At 41.2% G+C, this 24138-nt stretch overlaps 1 protein-coding gene across 1 annotated transcript in view; it reads left to right on the top strand.

Annotated features, from left to right (window-relative positions):
• Window positions 1–839: 839 nt before the first annotated feature.
• The window catches only part of LOC124118625 (sepiapterin reductase-like), a 39235-nt gene continuing 15936 nt past the window's right edge, over window positions 840–24138 (top strand). The window contains exons 1-3 of the mRNA XM_046480818.2: window positions 840–1137; window positions 8351–8600; window positions 17255–17410. Of these exons, the coding sequence (XP_046336774.2) occupies window positions 859–1137; window positions 8351–8600; window positions 17255–17410 (685 nt within the window). The 5' untranslated portion in view covers window positions 840–858. The remainder of the gene's footprint in view (window positions 1138–8350; window positions 8601–17254; window positions 17411–24138) is intronic.

Consider the following 24138-nt stretch of genomic DNA (forward strand, 5'->3'; position numbering starts at 1 on the left):
TAAGTATGACAAAAACTAACCTGAGCACTCTCTACTAATCCTTAGGTGAAGTACAGGGTTTAGTTAATTAAGGTTTTTAGTGATATGGTCCAGCCACAGCTTGGCCAGTGATTGCCTATTCTATTGTTTCTGTAGCATGTGACCATGTTTTTAGCTTTAAACACTCAATATTTCTTTTCTCTGGCCACTGCTGCGCAACAGCTCGGCATGAAGCACAGCACTGCACTGATTGGGGTAAGTTAGTTTAGACTTCTTTAGTATTTATAGTTATCCTAAGGAGGTTAGGGTCTGATATTTTAGTCTAGTTAAATACACTTTTATCATTTTAATAATTTGCATATTTGTTATATAGTATAATTTGCAGTACCATCCACATGATACGCAATGTTGTAAATATATTACTTATTCTTCAGTCACGAGAGAGAGAGAGAGAGTAATATGTCATAGTTGTATGTATATATATTGTTATATTTTGATGTGTATTGCATCATATAAATGGGATTTGAAGCTGTAATAATATACTGATGGTTGTTCTGATAATATATGCTTAATATCATGCTCATGGTAAACAGTAAATGTAATAATATGTTTGTTTAATATAGATTCTTGTTTATATTACTAATTCAACCTTATTATATTATGTTTTAGGGAATTATCATCCGTATCCATATTGTGGTGGGATCTCTATATCCCCGATCCCTGAACAGACGTAATAAATCCCATGAACCCCCAACAAGTATTCGTCGTCATTCCACATTGACGTGATACCGCTGTATATATGTGATCTGCAGGCCAAATCATTTTTAAAGGGAGGTAACTTTACCAGTACGTCGCTTACAATACTCATATCTTGCGACAATGGCTGACTTCCCTGGAAAAAAATTGTTTTCTATCAAAACAGTATGCATTGTCACCGGAGCCAGCAGAGGTATTGGAAGGAGTATCGTTGTCAGCTTTGCGTCTAAGTTTCCACCAGGATCCCTAGTCATAGCGTTAGCGAGAGATTTGGAACAGCTGGCCGTGACGAAGACTTTGTCAACGAAAGCTAGTACCGGTGTTCCGTGCGTGACCCATCTTTTTGACCAGGGGTTGCTTGATCAACATAAGTACAATGCGTTGCTCAAAGATTGTCTTCAGGTAGGTTGACATGAGGTCATTTACGTAGCTTAGATGCCAGGGACAGTACCAAGACATCGTTGGTACTCTTTAGCTCAAGCAATATCTTTTATACCCGACAAACTCTATCCTTTAGGCTACATATGCACAGAGTTTACTGTCGTGAATCTCTCTCTTCTGCTTCATGTCCAGTTAACATTTCTCTTCGACTGCCACGCCCTCTGGCCTAAAGCACCGGAATTGCTAATTTTACACGAATTATTGAAACACGCCTTCCTTGAACTTGCCGAATAAATAATGGTTAAGGTCTAGGTGAGGCAGGACTTGTTGGTAGTTAAGGAAAATATAGTTAAAAGGGCAACATGGGTTGGCAGCAGTAACAGCAGCAGCAGCACTAGTGATGAGTGACACTTTTCACCAGTAGCAGTAGCCATAATAAGAAAATAATATATATCCCGCTGAAAGTCAAGCAGAAATTGAATCAAAAGGTGGATTCCCAAGCGCAGATATAAGCAGAGGGCATGGAAGGTTCATTTCATGTACAGTAGGGCTCGGACAGGTAACTCAGGTACTCGTGTCGGGTGGTTACTGAGTAGGACCTGGGTACCCACAGGACTACCCGGATCCGTGGTTAGTCACGTGATATCTTGTTTCATGACAAAAATTAAATATATAACTACATCATGTACATGGTTACACGACAATTTTAAGTCTCGAATGTTCGCATTTCTTCATGACTATGAACACGTTCCTTCTGACTTACATAAGTTTGAACAAAGCTAAACCTTCAGTCAACTTCAGTGTATGCATGACCACATCGTTTTATATATATGTATCTATATACATTCTACAGGGCTACTGTCAAACTATTCCCAATCAGACATCTTGTACCTGTCTCTTGACACCAACAGCGGGTAACTGGGTAGGGTCGGGTAATAGGGGTGTGGGTACCCGGGTCGTAAATTTGGACTCGTCCCAGCCCTAATGTACAGCACTATATGGGATAGACATGACTTCAGCCTCGTAGGCTACATGGGTCAATAAAAATATGATTGTGGACAGCAACAAGTAAAGATCAAAGGTGTCATAAGCTGAGAAGGATCACGCTTGACCATTTTCGGATTTAAGATTGCATCAATTCTTACAACACCCTAAGAATAAATAGTAATCTTATGCACTGTCCCAATACCAAAACAGAAAATAAGATACGGCAGACATTGCTCGGACAGTTGATAGACTTGTCTTAGATTAAACAAATTTCATACATTCATATAATTTGAATAAAAGTAACTTGCCTTCCTGATAAAAACTATATTTACAAAATATGTAGCCAACAGTAATAAATTAAGCTGTTATTATAAGAATTATTTGAATCTGTCTAAAACTTATCAAAGCGGTAGAAGTGAAACAGTGTAATTACTAATGAATTGTCGTTGCTTAGCTTGTGCATGAACACAACATATTGATATAAGATCATGTTCTGATTGGAATTATTTTGAATACGTCTCTGGTACAAACTGTTTCACAAATGTGGGTTTCATTTGTCTACTTTGCATCATTCAAGAAGTTATTGAGTGTCGTGAGAGGAGTAACCCCATTGCTGTCCGGATATAAGGGTGAAACGATCGAGGCACCAAACTCTGATATCACACTGTGCATGGCCTTTGATATGATACGCGATACTTACAGACCTGTATTGCATTTCATGAAGACACAAAGTACTTGTTTATCTGTAACTTTCTCAACGAAAGAATAACCGTATCTAAATAGGGATAAATGTGAGCTTGATAGGTCACCTGTGTTTTACAGATCAGCGAGTTGGAATAATTTTGGCATCATGTTACTTTTTATTAACAAGGAAGAAACTGTTGAAATGTTTTTACTCATGGTTTTTGTGTTGTTATTCTGGTGTATCAAGGTACGCATCACATCATAGCCTTCCATATCTTTGCAATAATGATATCAATGTATCAATAATTTGCGATATTGCGATATCAATGTACATGTATCACTAAAAAATCTTCGCTACCCCAGAAACATTTACATTTGATAACATTACCATCGTTAAAGTGGACAATATGTATAGGAAGGCAGAATATTAATGTTTAAATATGTAATCATGGTAAGGGATCAGCCTATTGTCTATTTAGCATTACGTTGATTAATTGCAGGTCTAGATAGGAAATATTTATTCATACAAACACACAGAATAAGTTATTGCTTTTAATCCATATTTCAGGGTATTTTGTGTCGATATAGCAATACTAAGCTTTCCAATCATGACACCAGTGCGTTGCCCCTATACCAGATATAGAAGATCATGCCCCTTGGCATTTACTACCGAAATGGCTCTCAAACTAATATCATTTAACGTAACCTAAATACTACCCATTTCCATTGTCACTGAACCCATAATATAAGGTAATGTATTTCCCATGAAACGTTTGTCAAGCAACACATTTGTTATCAATTGTTATCAATGCAATACTACCCATTTCCATTGTCACTGAACCCATAATATAAGGTAATGTATTTCCCATGAAACGTTTGTCAAGCAACACATTTGTTATCAATGCAGTTGTGAGATTTTAAAACATATGACAAGTAGGGCTGTAACAAAGATATGAATATGTTACGTATCACGAATGTAGGGTAACACATACAAATATTTATTCACAATTACAATAACAAGTCAGCAGTTGATGTATTATTTTTTATATTCAGAGAAACAATAAGAAAATAAATTATTTGACATTGTTTGACCATGTTGACAGTGCTAATTGATCACGACAATGACCAGTGACCACATTACAGTCAAATTAAGTATATATATACTCACCGTCAAAAGAAACCCGAACCATAGAAACATAAAGAGAAATGTTTACGTTAAGAAGAGATGTTTCCATGTACCACTTAATGACAAAACTAACAATCAGTCAAGTGTTACCACAGAGTGTCTTTATTCTTATCATGATATGCTGCACATGATTTCCAAACTTGACACACTAATCCTGCACGAGACAAATGGTGCATCTAGTGTCATGGATCTATGATGTCACATGTTATGCCTTCATGAGTGTCGGTTCACACAACATACCAGTATATTCATTTGTGCATCGAACCAATCTGATATCTCTTGAATATGAGTAATTGTGTTGTCTCTGAAGAAATCTATGGATATAATCAGTTCTTACTGATAATTTTAGGTATAGGGTATGTCAATGCGTATGACTGCAGTGATCCCCCGATACATTGATACCATTGGGGTCCCAATAATTGATGAGCATTAACTGATGATCAGTCGTTTAACCAAGGTAGAGTTGTAGGGGTAGATGACCAACAACATTACATGCTCAGCCTACTTAACACGATCTTCGCCACTATCGCCTCAGCTCACACATATTAGAGTTTGAAAAAGGATTAGAATATTGTAGTTGTTTATTATTCACAGTGCAAAAAAATATTTTCAAGTATTATGCACAGTAAAAAATCTACATGATATCCCTTCTGATAGTGAGTCAGATGAACGAACAGGTGATAACAAACTTGGTAAAAAAAAGTGAAATTTGAGGTAAAACATCACTAGCTGTGATGCTTTACCATTTAAATTGTTTTTCTTGTTCTGCTAGGCATTGATTTATGTGCAGAGATTAAGATTACTGTGTGTACTTTCTTGTGAACTAAGCTGGAAATATCTATCAGCTGTGTACACATTTTTTCCAAATCTACCAGTGATTCATTAAAAAAATACCCAATAATATAAGTTCAAAGAATCTTGATGCAATGATCGAAGGAATTGTATCTGAAACTGTTATGTTATCAGGAATAATATATTCCAATATTGTCTTATTTTAAATAATTATAACCATAAGCATAGTACTTTGGTTCATCTGCTTTTGCCGGATATATTTTTCGTGTGGAACAATTTGACAATCTCACGCTACATGCAATTCGATTGCGAAGACATTATGTTGACATATAATAGTCAAACTGCAACAATTATGACTTTTAACAAGTCAAAGTGTGGCATTTATGATACATGTATCCATTCCCTGACAACTAAGGTTTGTTTCAAGGCATTGATAGCGGTAATCTGTTTGTGGTTGCTGTAAATAATGTTGGTGCACAATTTCTTTCAAAATTAATGTAAACAATATTGAATGCAAGTTTGAATAGATTTAATAAAATTTACTACAAACATATGTCTACATATACAATAAACATGTTTTTATAAACAGATAGTGTGATAATAGGAAACAAAATGCCGCATTATGTGCTCACGGTAATCAGCTTGGAATGTCTTTGTGTTGGGGTAAAAACATTGTGTCAGTGTAAAACTTAAGTTTATTGAAAATGTACATCATTTTTTCCATTAATTGCTCAGGTTGAAACATTTCAATGATATTAAAGCAAACAAGCAATATACTAGGGCTGGTCAAAAAGCCTGACTAACGTTCAAATTTTAGGCCATAATAAAGTGAACTGTAGTCAATGTAGTACATTGTTTGAGTAGTTCATTGCGAGTGTATTTGGTCTGTTGAGGCCGTTTGTATATTAAAGTACTGTTGGGAATGCTAGGAAAATGCTTTTTGCCCGTACAAAAAATTCATGTGGAGAAAATTCTAGATGTACATCTTCTAAAATAACAAAATTTGTTTTGTCAACACTGCCCTGTACCAGGAAATGTACACAAGTTCTTTACACTTCAGCGAGATAGAGGGAAACCATTTATTAGTTTAGATAGGGTGAATTACTGAACTGCCCAAGCTACTGGGTTTTCAATTCATACCATTAAGTCTCAGGTATGATAAATAAAACAAAACAGGTATAGGGATAGTCTCAAAAACAAAACCGGGGCGTAAAAGGATATTAGACAGCTTTGATAAAGGGTGATTAAGCGTATAGTGTACAAGCTTTATGAGCAGAAGGTCACTCACTCGACTTGTAGTAAAATTGGGGAGGAAATAACAGACAGAATTAATGTTTCCCGGCCTGCACTAACTATTGCTCTCCACAAGATGTGATTTCGATACACTGTGCGTGGCGATGACAGTAGTTTTCAAGGAAAGTTATTTCATCCTGTCTATGAGGTCACATTATCTCTTCACCATTCATAACTGTCAAAGTCAGGGTTTCCAGATTATTTACCTTGATGACTACATGTGGCTATCGTCAGATGGATTAAGGGCACATATAGTACCATCAGGTAAAGGTAATCGTGTCATTGTTTTGTCCACCGGAACCCTGATCTGTGGCTTATTGATGGCTAGTTTTCGAGGCAAATAAGATAACTGGTGATTATCATAAGGGAATGAATGGTGATATGTTCAGAGAGCCCATTTTAAACATACTCAGTGTCATTGTCATGGATAACACCAGTTAATATAACGTCCGGGAATCAGATACTGTTGCGCCAACCATGAGTAGTCTGAGAGTACTCTGTGGGCGGACACTCTGCCACTAGACTACCCAGGCAGTTGGCTTACTATGAAGGGTTCGTGGCAAGTCATAACGCAACATTCAAACTCACACATGTCAAAGGGAGGATCAACGCAGTCTTTACTAGATATCAGCCTTGTTAATGAATAAAGAGAATAACATAGGTGACAGGTTTTCACCTTGTCGTACACCTTTTAGACATTGAAAGTATTCTGTGATTATTACTTTGCTTGAAATACATGATTTAATATTGCTGTAAATGGAGTATATTATTTAAGACATTTTCCATTTATCAGTAATTAATAATTAATAAGTTTTGGCCATAATCCCTGTCTCCAGACATTGTCGAATGCTTTTTCAAAATCAATAAAAGCACAGAATAACTTTTTTGTTTACAAAATATGAATAAGACTACAGATTCAAGATATGGTCACTCATAGAATATCCCTTCCAGAATCCAGCTTGAATTCAGAGAGGGTTTCAGTGTTATCGAGAAAAGAAGTTAGTCTGTTGTTCAAGACAGATGTAAATAACTTGCTCAGACACGATAGGAGTGTAATGGGTCTATATTTGTTTGGGTCTTTAAAGTCTCCTTTATTGTTATTAATTATAAATGGTTTTAACCAAGACGTTGGATAACATCCAGAATATAAGATTTTATTAAATACAGCTGTGTGTATATTTATCGTGATACAAATTGAAGTTTTGATATCCTCATCAATTATATTGTCGCACCCACCTGCTATTTTATTTCTTAATTTATTAACCTCAGTAGCAATTTCATCTGCCGTAAATGGTCTGTCCAGATATTCTTTAGCTCCAGTAAACATGGTAAAAGCAGGGCTAAAGTCATGATCACCTTCATTTACTTCAGCATCTGGGTTAAGTTTCATTATGTGTGGAGGGGCGGTCGGGTAGCCTAGTGGTTTAAGCGCTCGCTTGTCACGCCGAAGACCCGGGTTCGATTCCTGACATGGGTACAATGTGTGAAGCCCATTTCTGGTGTCCCCCGCCGTGATATTGCTGGAATATTGCTAAAACGGCGTAAAAGCAAACTCACTCACTCACTCATTATGTGTGGGCAAGTTTGTGATTGCATCACACAGGTGAATGCATCCAAATGTCACCAGTGTTAGGATAGGTTTCCCCAAACTCTATTCTTAGCCCTTGGATCCCCTTCAAGATCTTTCAACGCTAGCTATAAGATCATTAGGGTTAGGAACCGGTTAATGGCTATTATAGATTCTATAGTGGCTCCTAATATTCTTCACACAAAATGTCAAGAAAGAAGGGTGAAATGGTTTAGTGACGAATTTAGTAACGGTTTTGGATTCTGGAAACTGTGCTGGTACAATTACACAAGCAACTTTCACCTGCTACATTTATTCAATACCGATTCAAAAGCAAACTCACTCTTCGTTCAGTTCCGTAACATCGTAGGCATGACTAGGTCAGTTGCACTAAGTTTCACAGTGCGCACATAGCTCAGTTGGTAAGCTGTCGGGCTAACAATCTTAAGGTCACGAGTTTGCGTCTGACAGATTCTCACAAAAACTGGCTGCTCGTGTTTGAGACGGTTGACCTACGGCAGATGGTCCTCACGAGAAGTTGTGGTACTGTATTCTTAAGGTGCTCCTACCTATGATTCCTTTGATAATTGCCACTTACGGATTAATCCTCTTTTATACTATTTGTTTGTTTGTTTGCCGATTTGTAAATGACTGTTGTTTCATTTCAACTCTCTTTTCTTCTTAATGACACTGTTGACACAATCACCTGATTGACTCTGTTGCAGGGAAGAGTGGCAAGTGAGTTCCAGCAAGCAATGATCGTACACAATGCTGGATCTGTTGGCAGTGAGTTCTGTCTAAATTTGACCAACGTGGCCCAAGTGTCTCACTACCTGGATGTGAATGTAGCCGGACTTGTTGCACTGAATGCTCAATTTATGCAGATGTTTAAAGATGTACCTTCTAAAGTGGTTGTCAACATAACATCACTATCGGCTGTGCAACCTATGGCCAGCTGGGGACTTTATTGTTCAGGTGAGTATAGTTTAGTATCTGTACACCTATGGAAAAGGTTTGAGGATGAAATATTGATGTTAAAGTGATTCTGATATTCATGGGGCCTTGGCCATTGACCCCTGAAAACACAAATGTCAATATCTGAGAAACATTTTGTTCTCTCACTGACTTTGGGTCTTTTGGCGCAAAAGATTTCACATCAATCTGAAATTTGATTTTGTGGATGATAGATAGATTAATTTGGAATTATATAATTGTACATTGATATTGAAGTGTGGAATGATAAATTTATCCATGTATGTATACTTTATAACAAAAACTATATAATCATATGATCATGCTAAGGCGACACTTTTTTTATTTCTTGGTTTACGGATTTCAAACTCATTTCAAAAGTGAGGCAGGCCAATTTAAAAGAAAAAGAAAAAAAAGCCTCTCACATTTTTTTTACTTGAATATTTTCCTAAAAAGTTAGGTAGGTATGAAAAAAATATCCTGGCGTAACAAAAGTAAAATAACTCAATTTTTCAAGAACATTTTATTATATCCCTGGCACTCAGCTTGTGCACAAATGGCAACATAACAATATTCATGTCATGGATGGAAATGCATGAAAGACGCTGCTATTTTGGCAGCATGGGCACAACTAAATAAAGTTTGTTTTAAATAAAAATAATGTAAGCTAAAACATTCATAACGTCCAGATTAAGGACCAATGAAGCGCAAATTTAACGATTTTTTCGGCAAATATAAGAATTCATAAAATCCATTTACCCATTTCTTTTTTATTTGCATTAATTTACGTTGTTGGAACGTTATTTTAAAAAGAATTACAAATAATATCTGTCATCACCCATTTCCCAATGATAGTGGCTGTCCGCTCAATAACATGAGGAGATACCTCCGTTTTCAAAGCTTCGTATGAATAACACATACGTCGAAGGCTGCCATGTCAGTATACATTAAAAAAACTTATATTGTTTCACCGACAAAATCTGCTACAAGGTTCGTGATTGGTCAAATTTAAGCATGTGACCTAAGGCAGCCAATCAAATTACAGCAACGGTAATTTTCAGACTTTGGCGAAAGGTTTGGGTTAAATCATGTTATTCTGAACGTTTAAGCATGAAATCGCGATCTATATTAAAAATATGGAACTTTATGGATGCATAGAGCTAGGTTACGAGCTGTGACAAAGATTTCTTATGCATAGATTTTGGCATTAAGACATCGTGTCCGAGCCGAGAAATCGAGGCGATGAAAGGCGAGATGTCTTTTGACTGACGATTACATGCGATCGCACGAAAAGTTGGAAATAATAACTAAGATGTCAGTTTGGCAACTTTTATAGATATATTTTTGATGATTTTATTACTTTGTAAATAAAGACGTTTCAGCACGTGGAAGGTCTTTATTTTGCTGTTTGACATGTTCGATGAGGACCCGTTTTTCGAAGCGTGTCCGAGAATTTTATTTTCAATAACATTGCGGGGAAATAGTGTCTAGTGAATACATTTTTTATCTATAGTTAAAGAAATGATAAAATCAAATGGAATACGTATTTCAGACATTGTGAAATGTGATAGATTTAATAAATGAACGATATGACAAGTAGGTTAATATAATTATAAACTATTTTGACGTGACTTGGACGGTCTACCGTGCGGTGTGACTTGTGGCTTTGAACGGCCAACAGTGTTGAAATAGTTAAACTGGTCACCACTGCGCTTTGCGTTGACAAGCTTTGATGGTATTAGAGAAGGATCCCAGCAAGAAATATCAGAGTGACTTCCCTTTGCTTTACTCTCGATGAGGAAATGAAATCTTTCTTCTTTTTTTTGAACTTTTTGTCGAAAAGATCGGCGGTAATAAAAAAAAGGGTAATTTTCATGTTTTAGTCTGTTTTCAGTCGTACAATTGGGTATCTCATACCTCTAGTCGCACGTTAAAAGGAAGCCAGAAGCTGGAATGTAAACAATAAACTTGTTTCCGTCCGGTTGCGCACGCACCTCCCTATGACATCCCACAAATCTCTCAGCGCGCCTCTGAGCTGGTCGCTCGAGAAGGACTTTTGCGATAGACTGCTAGTTTGTATTCTACTAGTACTTATCGTGTGTCTACAGTTGTTGTTCTAATAAAGTAATGATAATATGTCTTCCCTGTAGACTCCTGGAATGTAATCCTTGGTAATCCATTGTTTGTGTTCAACACGTGTTTCACTGTTTGACTTGATGGCGGGCATTTGTGCCTCGTGTCAACGAAAACTGTCACAAGTAGATCCTCACAAGTATTGTCCTTACTGCATAATTAAGGACGGGTTTTAAACGTGTTCGTGGGATAAACGTTGTAAAGAATGTGAGCACTTGTCTTCTATCAACTTTAACTTGTATCTTCGTGCGTTGGCAAAGCGGGCTACTGACCAGCGCTACAAGCAGAGAAGGTCATCGGGTGGATCCTTGGACTCTGCACCCTCTACATCTGGCCCTGGGGGTGGCGCGTCGGCCACACCCAAGAAATCAGTTGAAAAAGACCCGCCTCAGTCAACTTATGTTTTCGACAAGACACGTGACCGTTCGCCTGCTGATGATACTTCCCGCACTACTGATCTTCGTCAATCGGTTGATCGAGAGCGTCACTCAGCCACCCCCGTTACAACGGGACCGGGTGGTGACGAGGACCACGGGGGGACTACGGTCCCCAATCGGTCCGTCTCTCGTCCTACCAACGACGATAGGAACGTCGTGCGGGTCGACAGTGAACACAGATCCCTCTCCAGGAGTCGTTCCCGTTCACGGGACGACAGGTCTAGGGCCTCGTCGATAGACAGTAAACGACACGAGGACGTTTGTCGCCTTCGTGGACGTCGTGAGTTTGTTTCGGACGATAACTACGATAGGGATCGTACTACTTCTACAGTTAGAGATCGTAGCCCTCGCCCCCACGGGGACGTGCGACGCTCTCGAAGGGAGTTTTTTTTAGATCAGCTTCGTAGAGCTGATGACCGATCGACACCCTCGTCTCACTTTCCTATCGACCCGACTTTGATAGCCCAGATCACAGCGGCGGTAGTCGCCTCGACGGCGTCGACCAAGAAGGATTCGACTACGTCGGAGGTCCATGGACCATGGACCAGTACACCAGTTCCTTCATCTACGCCTACACAATCGACGTCGACGATGGATTGTGACGACAGCCCTCCTCGGCCTCCCAAAGACATTGAGTTGTTTGCTTGGCTATCTAACTTTCTGCCTGAGTTATCAAATGATGCCGACAAACCGACGCGTGCTGGCTTTAAGGTCGGTGATATGCCACAGTCTCTTCAGTTTTCACCTCCCGATGTCTTCAGAGCCATGGCTCACGATATGGACCAGAACTTTGCCTCTGCTCTACCGGGACAGAGTTTCAACAAGCCGCCTGGTCGATCTAGTTACCCGATCTATGGCATGCCGTTTTCGTCACCCATGAGTAGGGACTTGGATTGGGGGCTACTCTTCAAGACACCAGCGCCCTCCAAGATTCTAGTAGAAGACAGGCATTTGGAATCCATGGACACTGCTGTTCGTCACCAGCTACAACCGCTTGCTATGCTGTCGACAGCGATCGAGGCCCTCTCAGTGTACTTCGAGGAGAAAGACCCCCTCGACGAGGACCAAAAGACGGTGCCATCAATCCTCACCTGTATGCAACGGTGGATCTCGGACGTCCTCGCCCAGTCCCGATATGTATCGGGCCAGATTACTACGGCACGTCGTCATGGTTACATCGCCTGCACTGACCTACCTGATCGTCATGGCAGGACACTCTTACGGGCCCCGTGGTCATCGCAACAGTTGTTTGACGGTCGTACCAACGACGTTCTGGACAAGTACTCCAAGGAAGCCGAGCGTGACATCATCATTTCGGCTTCACACAACATGTCCAGGCGGCCACCGGTTTCGAACGCCCCACGACGCCGTTATAGAAACGAAAATGTGCAACAGGCCTTTCGTAGGGACACGCCTCGACAGCCGTCCCACGAGAGAGATGCGGACAGAAACGGTTGCCAGGTCTCCTTTTCCAAGTATCAGAGGGGGGGACAGAGCCAGCGGGGGCAGAAGTGAGGATCCTTAGACATGGGCGTACGCGCCCGTATCATCCCGGGGCCAAGAATGTGATAGTCGACGCCCTGTCGAGACCATCGAGGCCGTCTCCCACGGAGTGGATGATCCACCCGACAGTTTTTCATCTGCTGACAGATCGACTCTGGTTGCCTCAAGTAGATCTCTTCGCAGGTTACAATAAAAACTGTTGGTGAATGTACGCATTCTTCTGGTTTTTTGTTGCATGCAGTTCTTCGGCTGTTTTGTTATGGTTATTCGGTGTATGCATCGTCTTCCCATACTTTATAGTACTGCTCGTATTTTTTAGTTACCTTTTATACTGCGAGTTGCTCTGTAACTAAACTATGCGCCGACCACACTTCGATCGCAATTCAACTGACGTGTGCAATTGTCCTGTCACATCGATACTTACTTGTGGGTCGAATAGCATTAAACATGCTGTTTTAGTTACCTTGTATACTGCAAGTTGCTCTGTAACTAAACTATACGTCGACCACTTCGATCGCAGTTCAACTGACGCGTGCAGTTGTCCTGTCGCATCGATAATTAGTTGTGTGTCGATGAGCATTAACCATGCTGTGAGTTCGTGATAAACATTTTGTCTCGTCCGTGCATCTGGTCGAATGTTCTATTGTCACTACAGGGGTGAGGAACTTGGTACATTCGACGTGAAAGAGGTCACTTCCTGATTACTTCCCGTGTTCCGTCGAATTCTACCCAATTGTACGACTGAAAACAGACTAAAACATGGGTTTTTCAGATTAAAAACGATGTTTTATTGGTCTGTTTTCAGTCGTACGTTCCCACCCAGCCATCCCCACTGGGAAGTAATCCAGTCCTGTCCTGCTTGATGGCTTATTCTTCGAGATTTGTGGCATGTCATAGGGAGGTGCGTGCGCAACCGGACGGAAACAAGTTTATTGTTTACATTCCAGCTTCTGGCTTCCTTTTAACGTGCGACTAGAGGTATGAGATACCCAATTGTACGACTGAAAACAGACCAATAAAACATCGTTTTTAATCTGAAAAAACCCTTCTTTTTTTTTTTTAACATTTGGACTTTGAAAGAGCGGCGCATCCGTAAACCAAGAAATAAAAAAATTGTCGCCTAATGGATAAATGATATATACATTCAAGCACAGATTGATGATACATATTCATTGATGACTCATATAAATGGATAGATTAAAATGTCATACAGACTGTAGCCAGCATCCTCGCCTAGATGGACACCACCAAGCTGACTGTTGTTCTTTTGCAAAAAAAACGTGAAATGTTCCGTTATCAATCGAGCAGAGGAATTCAACAATGTATGAAAATAGCATCAATTAGGGACATTATCATCATTCGACAATTTCTTTTAGATTGTGCTCATTCCACCTAAACTAATGCCGTTATCAAAGTTTTCACATTTCAATCTTTAATGATTTGATTTTTTTAATGTTCAGAGAATGCTCTACCTACTATTAGAAATCATGAAGCTTCACACCGTCGTGCCTCTGGAAATGCAACTGCGCCACCTCTAGCGGTAATCCCTGTCATCAGCAGCCCATCTAGCCTTTTAGTATGACTCAAACACACAGAAACTTCACAGAACATTCATATTAATCCATTTTCAGCATTAACCATGTCTGGAATTCATTCGAACTCCCAACTTTATAGGGTTCAACTTCTGTTTCAAGTGAATGACTTTGTCATTTTATGACTTTTGTAAGACCAAGGGACGTAACGTCCAATGGAATTTTTAGGATGGATGACGTCACGACAAATGCAACTCAACGTGTTACTATAGTTAAGGAAGAAAATTTATGAATGTCAACTTCTTTATTATGAGGGACACGTTTCGGAGTACATACCTACTCCTTCATCAGGTAAATAATTGCTATGAAGCAGAAAACATATATGTATTTGTAAGAACAACAAAAGTAATAAGATAACAAAGGTGAAAAACTCAACAACGGAAGCCACGGGTGGCCACAGTTTCAGGGGGTCTGGTATTTACTTCTAATTAAATTTTGAGTAATTAGATTAGTTCAAATCTACCAGGGAGAATCTACTGGGGGCATATCATGCTATTGCCAAGTTGGTAATAAAGTTATAATGTTGAGGAAGACAGATATTGACAAGATGAACAATCTTTAAATTTAATTGTTGCTTGTTTGTTTATCAGATTGGTTGGTGGATATATGAACCTTCCACATATTACTATTTGGAATCAGGTGAACATTACAAGTCGAAGTAACGTTCTTTTGACTACGATGTCACTGCATTGTCAACTACACTATACTGCATCAGAAATTGTGGGAAAACTGTAAATATGCATCTGTTTATCCACATGTGTTGACTTACCGGTATATATGAATGTTTTACACTTATGTGGCTAACATATTTGCAAAAGTTGGATGTTTTGTAATATACTTTTATTCACCACTGTTCACAATTGTGTGTGATTTCCCAACATGAGGAAGTTGATGCAGTTGCCTTGTGCAAGAAAGTGCACACAAACTCACTTCTGTTTTCCGGTGGACAGTAACATTACATCATCCACTTATCATTTATCTGTGAAAAATGTAAATACTCTGAAAACAGACCAGTGGACATCCTTTGTAAATATAATGATCTTCATGGGCTGTTGGAGGCGTTTAAGTTTTGCTGTGCAGTACCATTGACCTGCAGTGTGGTGATGGCTGAAGTACCATGAAGTGGAAGAATAATATGTTTCTGGCAAGCCTTTCTGTGACATTTTCATGAGGACACTGGCACTGGAGCAGCTGGACTTCCAGGTGTTGAGCTATGCCCCAACATGGCGGTATGTTTCTGGCAAGCCTTTCTGTGACATTTTCATGAGGACACTGGCACTGGAGCAGCCGGACTTCCAGGTGTTGAGCTATGCCCCAACATGGCGGTATGTTTCTGGCAAGCCTTTCTGTGACATTTTCATGAGGACACTGGCACTGGAGCAGCCGGACTTCCAGGTGTTGAGCTATGCCCCAACATGGCGGTATGTTTCAGGCAAGGCTTTCCGTGACATTTTCATGAGGACACTGGCACTGGAGCAGCTGGACTTCCAGGTGTTGAGCTATGCCCCAACATGGCGGTATGTTTCTGGCAAGCCTTTCTGTGACATTTTCATGAGGACACTGGCACTGGAGCAGCCGGACTTCCAGGTGTTGAGCTATGCCCCAACATGGCGGTATGTTTCTGGCAAGCCTTTCTGTGACATTTTCATGAGGACACTGGCACTGGAGCAGCCGGACTTCCAGGTGTTGAGCTATGCCCCAACATGGCGGTATGTTTCTGGCAAGCCTTTCTGTGACATTTTTCATGAGGACACTGGCACTGGAGCAGCCGGACTTCCAGGTGTTGAGCTATGCCCCAACATGGCGGTATGTTTCAGGCAAGGCTTTCCGTGACATTTTCATGAGGACACTGGCACTGGAGCAGCCCGACTTCCAGGTGTTGAGCTATGCCCCAACATGGCGGTATGTTTCAGGCAAGGCTTTCCGTGACATTTTCATGAGGACACTGGCACTGGAGCAGCCCGACTTCCAGGTGTTGAGCTATGCCCCAACATGGCGGTATGTTTCAGGCAAGCCTTTCTGTGACATTTTCATGAGGACACTGGCACTGGAGCAGCCGGACTTCCAGGTGTTGAGCTATGCCCCAACATGGCGGTATGTTTCTGGCAAGCCTTTCTGTGACATTTTCATGAGGACACTGGCACTGGAGCAGCCGGACTTCCAGGTGTTGAGCTATGCCCCAACATGGCGGTATGTTTCAGGCAAGGCTTTCCGTGACATTTTTATGAGGACACTGGCACTGGAGCAGCCCGCTTCCGGTGTTGAGGGGGGGCGGTCAGGTAGCCTTGTGGTTAAAACTTTTGCGAGTCAAGACAAAGAACCGGGTTCGATTCCCAACATGGGTACAATGTGTGAAGCCCATTTCTGGTGTCCCCTGCTGTGAAATTGCTGGAATATGGCTAAAAGTGGCTTAAAACCATACTCACTCACTCTCCAGGTTTTGAGCTTTGCCCCGGGTCCTGTTGACACCAACATGTCGGTATGTTTCAGGCAAGGCTTTCCGTGACATGTTCATGAGGATGCTGGCACTGGAGCAGCCTGACTTCCAGGTGTTGAGCTATGCCCTGGGTCCTGTTGATTAGTCAAAATTTACTACCTTGGTAACCTACCCCTAATTACCCAACCGTATCTGGTACCCACTGCAGGTCTCAAGAGCTGGGAACAAAATGTCTGAGTGGGAATTGTTTTACCAAAGCCATGGCCAAAATTATTTAAATATACATGTATCAAACGATCAGATCATGCATACACTGAAGTTGATTAAAGTCAAAAGGATTGTGTACATCACAGAAAAAAATGTGAACATTAGCGACTTGTAGTGTAACCACTGAGCTAAAGTGAGTTTTTGTCATTAAAGAATATATCATGTAACTAACCACGGGTCCGGATAGTCCTGTGTGTACCCATGTCCTGCTCAGCACCCACCCGACTTGAAAACCTGAGTTACCTGTCCCAGCCCTGCTGTTGACACCAACATGTCGGTATGTTTCAGGCAAGGCTTTCCGTGACATGTTCATGAGGACGCTGGCACTTGAGCAGCCTGACTTCCGGGTGTTGAACTATGCCCCGGGTCCTGTTGACACCAACATGTTCCACAAAGAGGGGCTCCAGGAAACAAAAGCTGAAGACCACCTTGAAGCTTTAAGAGGTAAGTGCTATACAAGGGCAATAGGTGTGATTGAATTGATTTACTTATATATTTTACTTATCCTGCATTACTCCTTAATGCATTCACTGCTTACCTTACGACAACTAGAAGGACAGGGCAACTGCGAAGGTCCTGGGTGAAGAAATAAAGTTGTTGTTCTGAAGTCCCATCGAGGTCCTGTGACCTTGATGACACTTTAGGTCATCTTCACATCCCTGCTTATCGCAGTGCAGCAAGGACGTGTCCCAGCGGAGCTCTCCTTTTGGATTAATTTAGACCTTCAGTTTTCGTCTTCAATCCTAAAATTGATCTGTGATGGGTGGTGTATTCTTTTCATATTACTTTCACAATGTTGTGTCGTTTTATTTGGATTAATTAGGCGTGAAAAGACTCTTGTCTTTTTTCCCGCCACATATTTGTTGTTCGCCGCCATTTTTAATTGTGTTACAATCGATTGCCTGCCAAGGTAGTCAAATTGTTTACAATTCTCAGCTACGTATGTATAACATATTCTTGTGTTCTTAAATACTACTAGCTTTGGCGTAACAGTGAGTTGCGTATATATAAATTATTGTATACATTACATTTTCAACTCGTTAAAATTATGTTTGCCGATAGATTAATATCAAATCTACGGCTTTCTTCCAGTCCCGCTTCATCAACAATTATTTATTTGCGTACCTATGTTTGCGCGATTGTACTAATTGTCGTGGAAAAAATCTTACAAGATTATCATCGACGTTGTTTGGTTTGCACGCAGATGTGCTCTCCAAATTCTACATGTAAATAGCCTTGGTTTACATTGAGTTGCATATATAAAAATATTGTATACCCTTGCAACTCGTTTTTTTGCCGATAGATTATTGTTCAATTCTATGGCATTCTTCCAGTACCATTTCTTCAACAATGGTTTAATTGCGTAACTAATGTTTGGGTGTTGTACATATTGTCGTGGAAAAAATTGCCCAAAGATGCACGTTCCTCGGCATGCATGTAGATGTGCTCGCCAAATTCTAAATGTAATTTTTGTGTAAATCTCTCTCCAACGAGTTTTACAATATAAAAGCAGGTTACTCACAATCATATTTTGCAGTAATCCTGTCGTGAGACGAGAGGAATGTCACAATCACGGAATAGCGAAAGACATGGTTCGGTCATTACCACCCAACTGTTATTATTGGCAGGTAATATGACACCCGTACTGTGACAACAGAAGTACACCCTCCACTGAAATCAACAATACCGGAGGATTTTGTGAGTATCGTAACTGCTCCTATTTTTCAGCTGCCAGACACTCCCAGATATGTTAAATCTGTGACGTCGGCGACAGCACCAGCATCTCAAGATGCTATGATGGGGGTAGCACAGATGCAAGCCATGGTCCAGTCAATACCTTTGAGCTTTGTGTCTCAGTTACCTGCGCCGAGCGCAGCGCCTGACTACTACCCAAGCACCTCTATTACACAAGCAATGCACGATCAGCTTAGCGCTGTTCCAACATATCCAGCGCAGAAGATGTACGCTCAGGCGTCAACAATCACTGATGAGCCTTGTTTCATAGACCTGCGCTGAGCGCAGCGTCTGCGTACCCATCATGGTCTCTACAATGACGTCAGCCCAAGAGCTTACAGTGTGCTTTATGCAACCGGCACATGATCAGCTAAGCGATGTTCCAACATCCTTGGCACAAGTGTAAACGATTACATCTGCGCCTAACGTATACCTAATACCTAAAATCTGGTACAGCATACATCTCTGGGCAGTAAGTACGGGAACATCACCACATGACTCCTTATCCTGGCGGGTCATCAAAACCTGCTGATAGGTAAGGCACTGTGCACCTGATCACCGGCTTAGCACAAGTACCCGATCGGGTAGCAGACCATTTCGTGTCAGTAACGCCCTCCCCTGGTAACGGGGTAAATAAGAGGGACACCACGTGGTCATTGGAGGAAGACTTCTCCAAACTCACATATGCTCCATCATTTAAGCCACCAACATCGTCAATGTTTGTGGCGGATCAGGATCTATCAGAGGATAACCCTATCTGATAAGATCACTTCCAAACTATGGTGATTTTCCTACAGCGTCAGATTAACCACAGGAAAATTCATCTTGAGACCGCCCTGAAGGAGTTTACCGTTACACCCAGACTTGACAGTGTTTCCAACTGATATTCTGGTTTCAAGGTCAGGCTGCTACGTCAATCTTGGTCATCTACTCCCCTGTTCAATGAACAGATCGCAGACACGCACGCCAAGTTCCCAAAACGCTTGGAATGACACTGTGCTCAAGACTCAAGAGCACGTCTCTTTTAGTCTATCCCAGCGGGCTGGCAAGTCAGGCAATTATAAGCCTAGACACACGTCTCTCAAGGTAGACCAGTATTCTCTTACTGGGAAAGGGCGTGGCAGAAACAAGACTCAGGGACGATTTCGTACTCATCATACTATATCATGGTTTCCGTATACATGTAGAGGTAACCCCACCGTTGACCGCAGTTTGATTTGGAAAATCCAACATAGACATACTGTTGGTAAGAAGTGCTGTAGAGTTGGTTCACAACCCAGTCTTTACACTCGGGTTTTATCCTCACATCTGCCTGGTACCCATGAAGGACCCAGACAAGATGAGAATGATCCACAATCTCTCAGTGTTCAATGAATGTTATCTGAAGCGTCCACATTATGGCCGCCTCACCACGTTGAGACCTCTCATAATCAACATCATTATGTTTGATTCTTGATCAGTCTCGACTATCCATCCCAACCGTAGACTCCTCAGGTCCAATTCAATGGGGTTCACTACCAACAGGGAGGTTTTCCCATCTGACATGTTCGTGACCCTATGGCTATTTACAGGAGTAATGAAGCCAATAACTGCGTATCTACACTTGACGAACACTTGCTTCGAGTCGTAGATGGAGGACATCTACTCTCATCAAAACATGTCAACGTTAGTACGCCACCGGGAATTCACCAGGCTACTATATCTTTTTAACTGGAATGGATAATCAACGGGGCGAAGTTGGGTGTTATCTCCTTCCTATTGGCTTCAGTTCATAGGAGGCCTGTTCCAGACAGACCAGGATCTCCTATCTGTACCGAGGGACAGATGACACAAGTTTCTACGTCTGTTGTCATCTGTTCTACTTCAACCACAAATGCTTTGCCAATGGCAAGTGTTGCTAGGGTTAATCACTGCAGCACAGGGCTAAACTAGCTAAACACACTCCCACTTTGTACTTCAACAGACATTAAGATTTCTCCATTTTTTTCGATCGGCTACAGTTCATAGTTCAGCACATCCCTGGATGTCGAAACATACTGGACGATACCTTATCATGTCCAGACAGGGTGGCTCCCACCGAGTGGAAATTTCTCACAGATGCATTTCAGTTACTGCTTCAGAAGTTCAGGCAACCGAACATGACTTGTTTCTTACTTGCCTAGACCACCAACTCATGATGTATATCTCTCTGTTACCGGATCCGCAGACTTGGGCGTCGGATGAGTTCAGTATCCCTTCGGAAGGGCTAAAAGCATACACTTTTATGCCACCAGTTTTACTTCCCAAGATGATATAGGGGATCAAAGAGACAAGGTATCTTGCTCTTACCTTGGTCGTGCCCTGGTGACCGGCGAGAGGATGGTTCGTCAAGCTCAGAAAAATCTAGCTGAAGACGATCCACGACCCCTCCCACAGTGGTCCAACCTACTCATCCACCCTCACAGCAAATTGCCTCACCCAACGTCTGTACGCATGGTTCGTCTTCAAAAGGCGTTTAAGTGCAAAGGGTTATTTCGACACGGGGAAGCAAAGCTATAGCTTTTGTTCATCGTTCCTCTACAAAGACAAGTGGGGATCATTTGAGACTTTTTGCAAGGCTAAAGTATCAAGACCCTATGATTGCATCACAATTCCTATGGAATACCTCCTACATTTGCGTACCCAAAGACACTTGGAAGGTAGCACCATTACTGCGTAATTGGCTGCACCTAACTCAGTGTTGGCTGTTCCGGAAAATCACAAGGTGATTAAGGTCACGGAACTACAGGCACTGTTACGCTCATTCAGGCTTGAGGATCAGAAGGCCAAGCTCCGCCCACCTGCTTGGGATTTGAACGTGGTACTTTGAGGTTTGCGAGAGTCCCCTTCCTCCCCCTCTATGCGTCCTCATTTTATGACCTCACCAAGAAAACAATGGTTTCTCTTGGCATTAGCAACGGCGGCACGCATGAGCGAACTACATGTGATCGACACCACCCAGAGCCGTTTTGAGCATGGGACGCACAGAGCGGTATATCTCGGGTTATGCTGGGATTTTATTGCTAAAATATTCTACCAGGGCAACCCAACCGTTCCTTCACCATCCCACCAATATCGACAATAGTGGGAGTTGTACATGAAGGCCAATTTCTTCTGGGCTTGGTGCGAGCAGTTCGAGTTTTCATTCGCCGCTCCAAGACTAGGCGTGGATCGAGGAAGCGGTTATTTATACCCGTGTTTACTATGTCCATGACCAAAGTTAGTCGCAAACTCCATATCTCTATGGTTACGCGCAGTAATACTTCAGGCCAACGAGATCGCCAAACGGAATCTGCCAAGAGCGAATTACCATCACGATTTCAGGGTGTTAGCCTTACCAGGGCTCAACACGGCAATTGTTTTATTGGAACAATCAGGGAAGAATATTTCTGGAGGTTCGACACAGGTTTTCGTTAGTCATTATCTTCGCGTTGTGGCTCTCGAGGATGTCGAAGGCATGCAAAGTTTGGCCCTCTGGTTGTAACCCAGATCGCCAAACGGAATCTGCCAAGAGCGAATTACCATCACGATTTCAGGGTGTTAGCCTTACCAGGGCTCAACAAGGCAATTGTTTTATTGGAACAATCAGGGAAGAATATTTCTGGAGGTTTGACACAGGTTTTCGTTAGTCATTATCTTCGCGTTGTGGCTCTCGAGGATGTCGAAGGCATGCAAAGTTTGGCCCTCTGGTTGTAACCCAGCAGGTTACCAACCCCTGACGCAAATAATGAACTCGACCTATACAGAGCCAGTCTACTTCCATGTGCAGTTACTCAGTCACCACCAGTGGAAGAATATTAGACAATCTTGTTTGTCTACGACGGCTCTATGACGTAGTAAGTAAAGAATTAGCTGATTAGCTATTATTTTTTTATTGCTAAGTGAGTATAGGGAATTTCTCTTTAATTCCAATGTCCAATGGCATTTTTTCTGAACTTTCCCGCTACACGGTTTATCGACCAACTGGTTTCTGTATTCTGAAGGTATACCCACCTCCAAACCGTCCGATACAGATGCATTAAGGAGTAATTCAGGATAAGTAAAACATTCAGTAAAATCTAAATAATTTTTACATTTGTATACTTTTCCTGCATTACTACATATAAGGCCCACCCGTTGCAAGACTTGCCTCCCAACTTTGGCTTTAGAAACCTCAAAAGTATGTTTTTCTAAGAGCTTGGGCAGCAGGCAGTGATGTGAAGATAACCTTAAGTGTCATCAAGGTCACAGGACAGCGACGAAAGGTCAGTAATTGGGACTTCAGAACAACAACTTTATTTCTTCACCCAGGACCTTCAAAGTTGCTCTGTCCTTCACTTTGTCATGAGGTAAGCAGTGAATGCATTAAGGAGTAATGCAGGATAAGTATACAAATGTAAGAAATATTTAGATTTTACTAAATTTTTAACATTATTTACTTAGTCAGATTTTCAAATTCGAATAATACATTAGTTTGTCAAAAAATTAGACTTTTGATTGCCATTATTTTCAGCAGTATTGAAAAAAACTATTTATCACAAGTATTCAGTCATTTTCGTTCAGAATGTTATGAATTTGGTACATGTGTAGTTGGTGGAGGAGCTCAACACCTATGGTCCCATTTCCCCTGATTCTTTATAGTTTGACTTTGAGTTGAAATTCGAGCTTCAACCATGCTCTTACCTTCTTATGTATGATAACCTTTACTTGGATTTTATTTTGATTTTGAGACAAAATTTAATTTGGAAACTAACAGGGTTATCATCTGTTTAAGATATAAACTGGACTCCCAATTTCCATTCAGGGTTCAAACTTATTTGTACGTTTATGCAGTTGGCACAGTTATATACGTTCCTGGAACCTGAGGGGCACACTTAGAGAGTTCCTATTTGTTTATTATCCCCCGCCCCAACGAAGTTGGCGGGGGATATAGAAATGGGTTCCGTCCGTGTGCGCGCGCGTGTGTGTGTGTGTGTGCGTGTGTGCGTCCCCAAATCGTTTCCGGAGCATAACTCAGAAACCGTTAAATATTTCTCTACGAAACTTTGCATATCTATCAGACTCATGCTGAACTGGTGCCTTTTGCTATTTAGGAATTTAATAAATTTTTATGTTTCCATGGCAACAAGTTGGACTTAGGTTCTATAAGGGTGGTGTTCGTTTCCGGATCATAACTCAAAACCAATTCAATACTTTCCAACAAAAACTTTGCATGTTGACCAGACACATACTGGACTGGTGCCTCTTGCTTTTTAGGAATTTTAGAAGTTTTTATTTTTCACAGTTCCATGGCAATAAGTTGGACTTAGGTTCTACAGGGGTGGTGTTTGTTTCCAGAGTGTAACTCAAAAACCGTTAAATACTTTCTTACAAAACTTTGCATGTCTACCAGGCACATACTGAACTGGTGCCTTTTGATATATAGCACTTTTTTATTGTTT

Source organism: Haliotis rufescens, unplaced genomic scaffold, assembly GCF_023055435.1.
Source record: "Haliotis rufescens isolate VD_foot unplaced genomic scaffold, xgHalRufe1.0.p SCAF_10, whole genome shotgun sequence".
In the NCBI taxonomy this organism is placed as follows: Eukaryota; Metazoa; Mollusca; class Gastropoda; order Lepetellida; family Haliotidae; genus Haliotis; species Haliotis rufescens.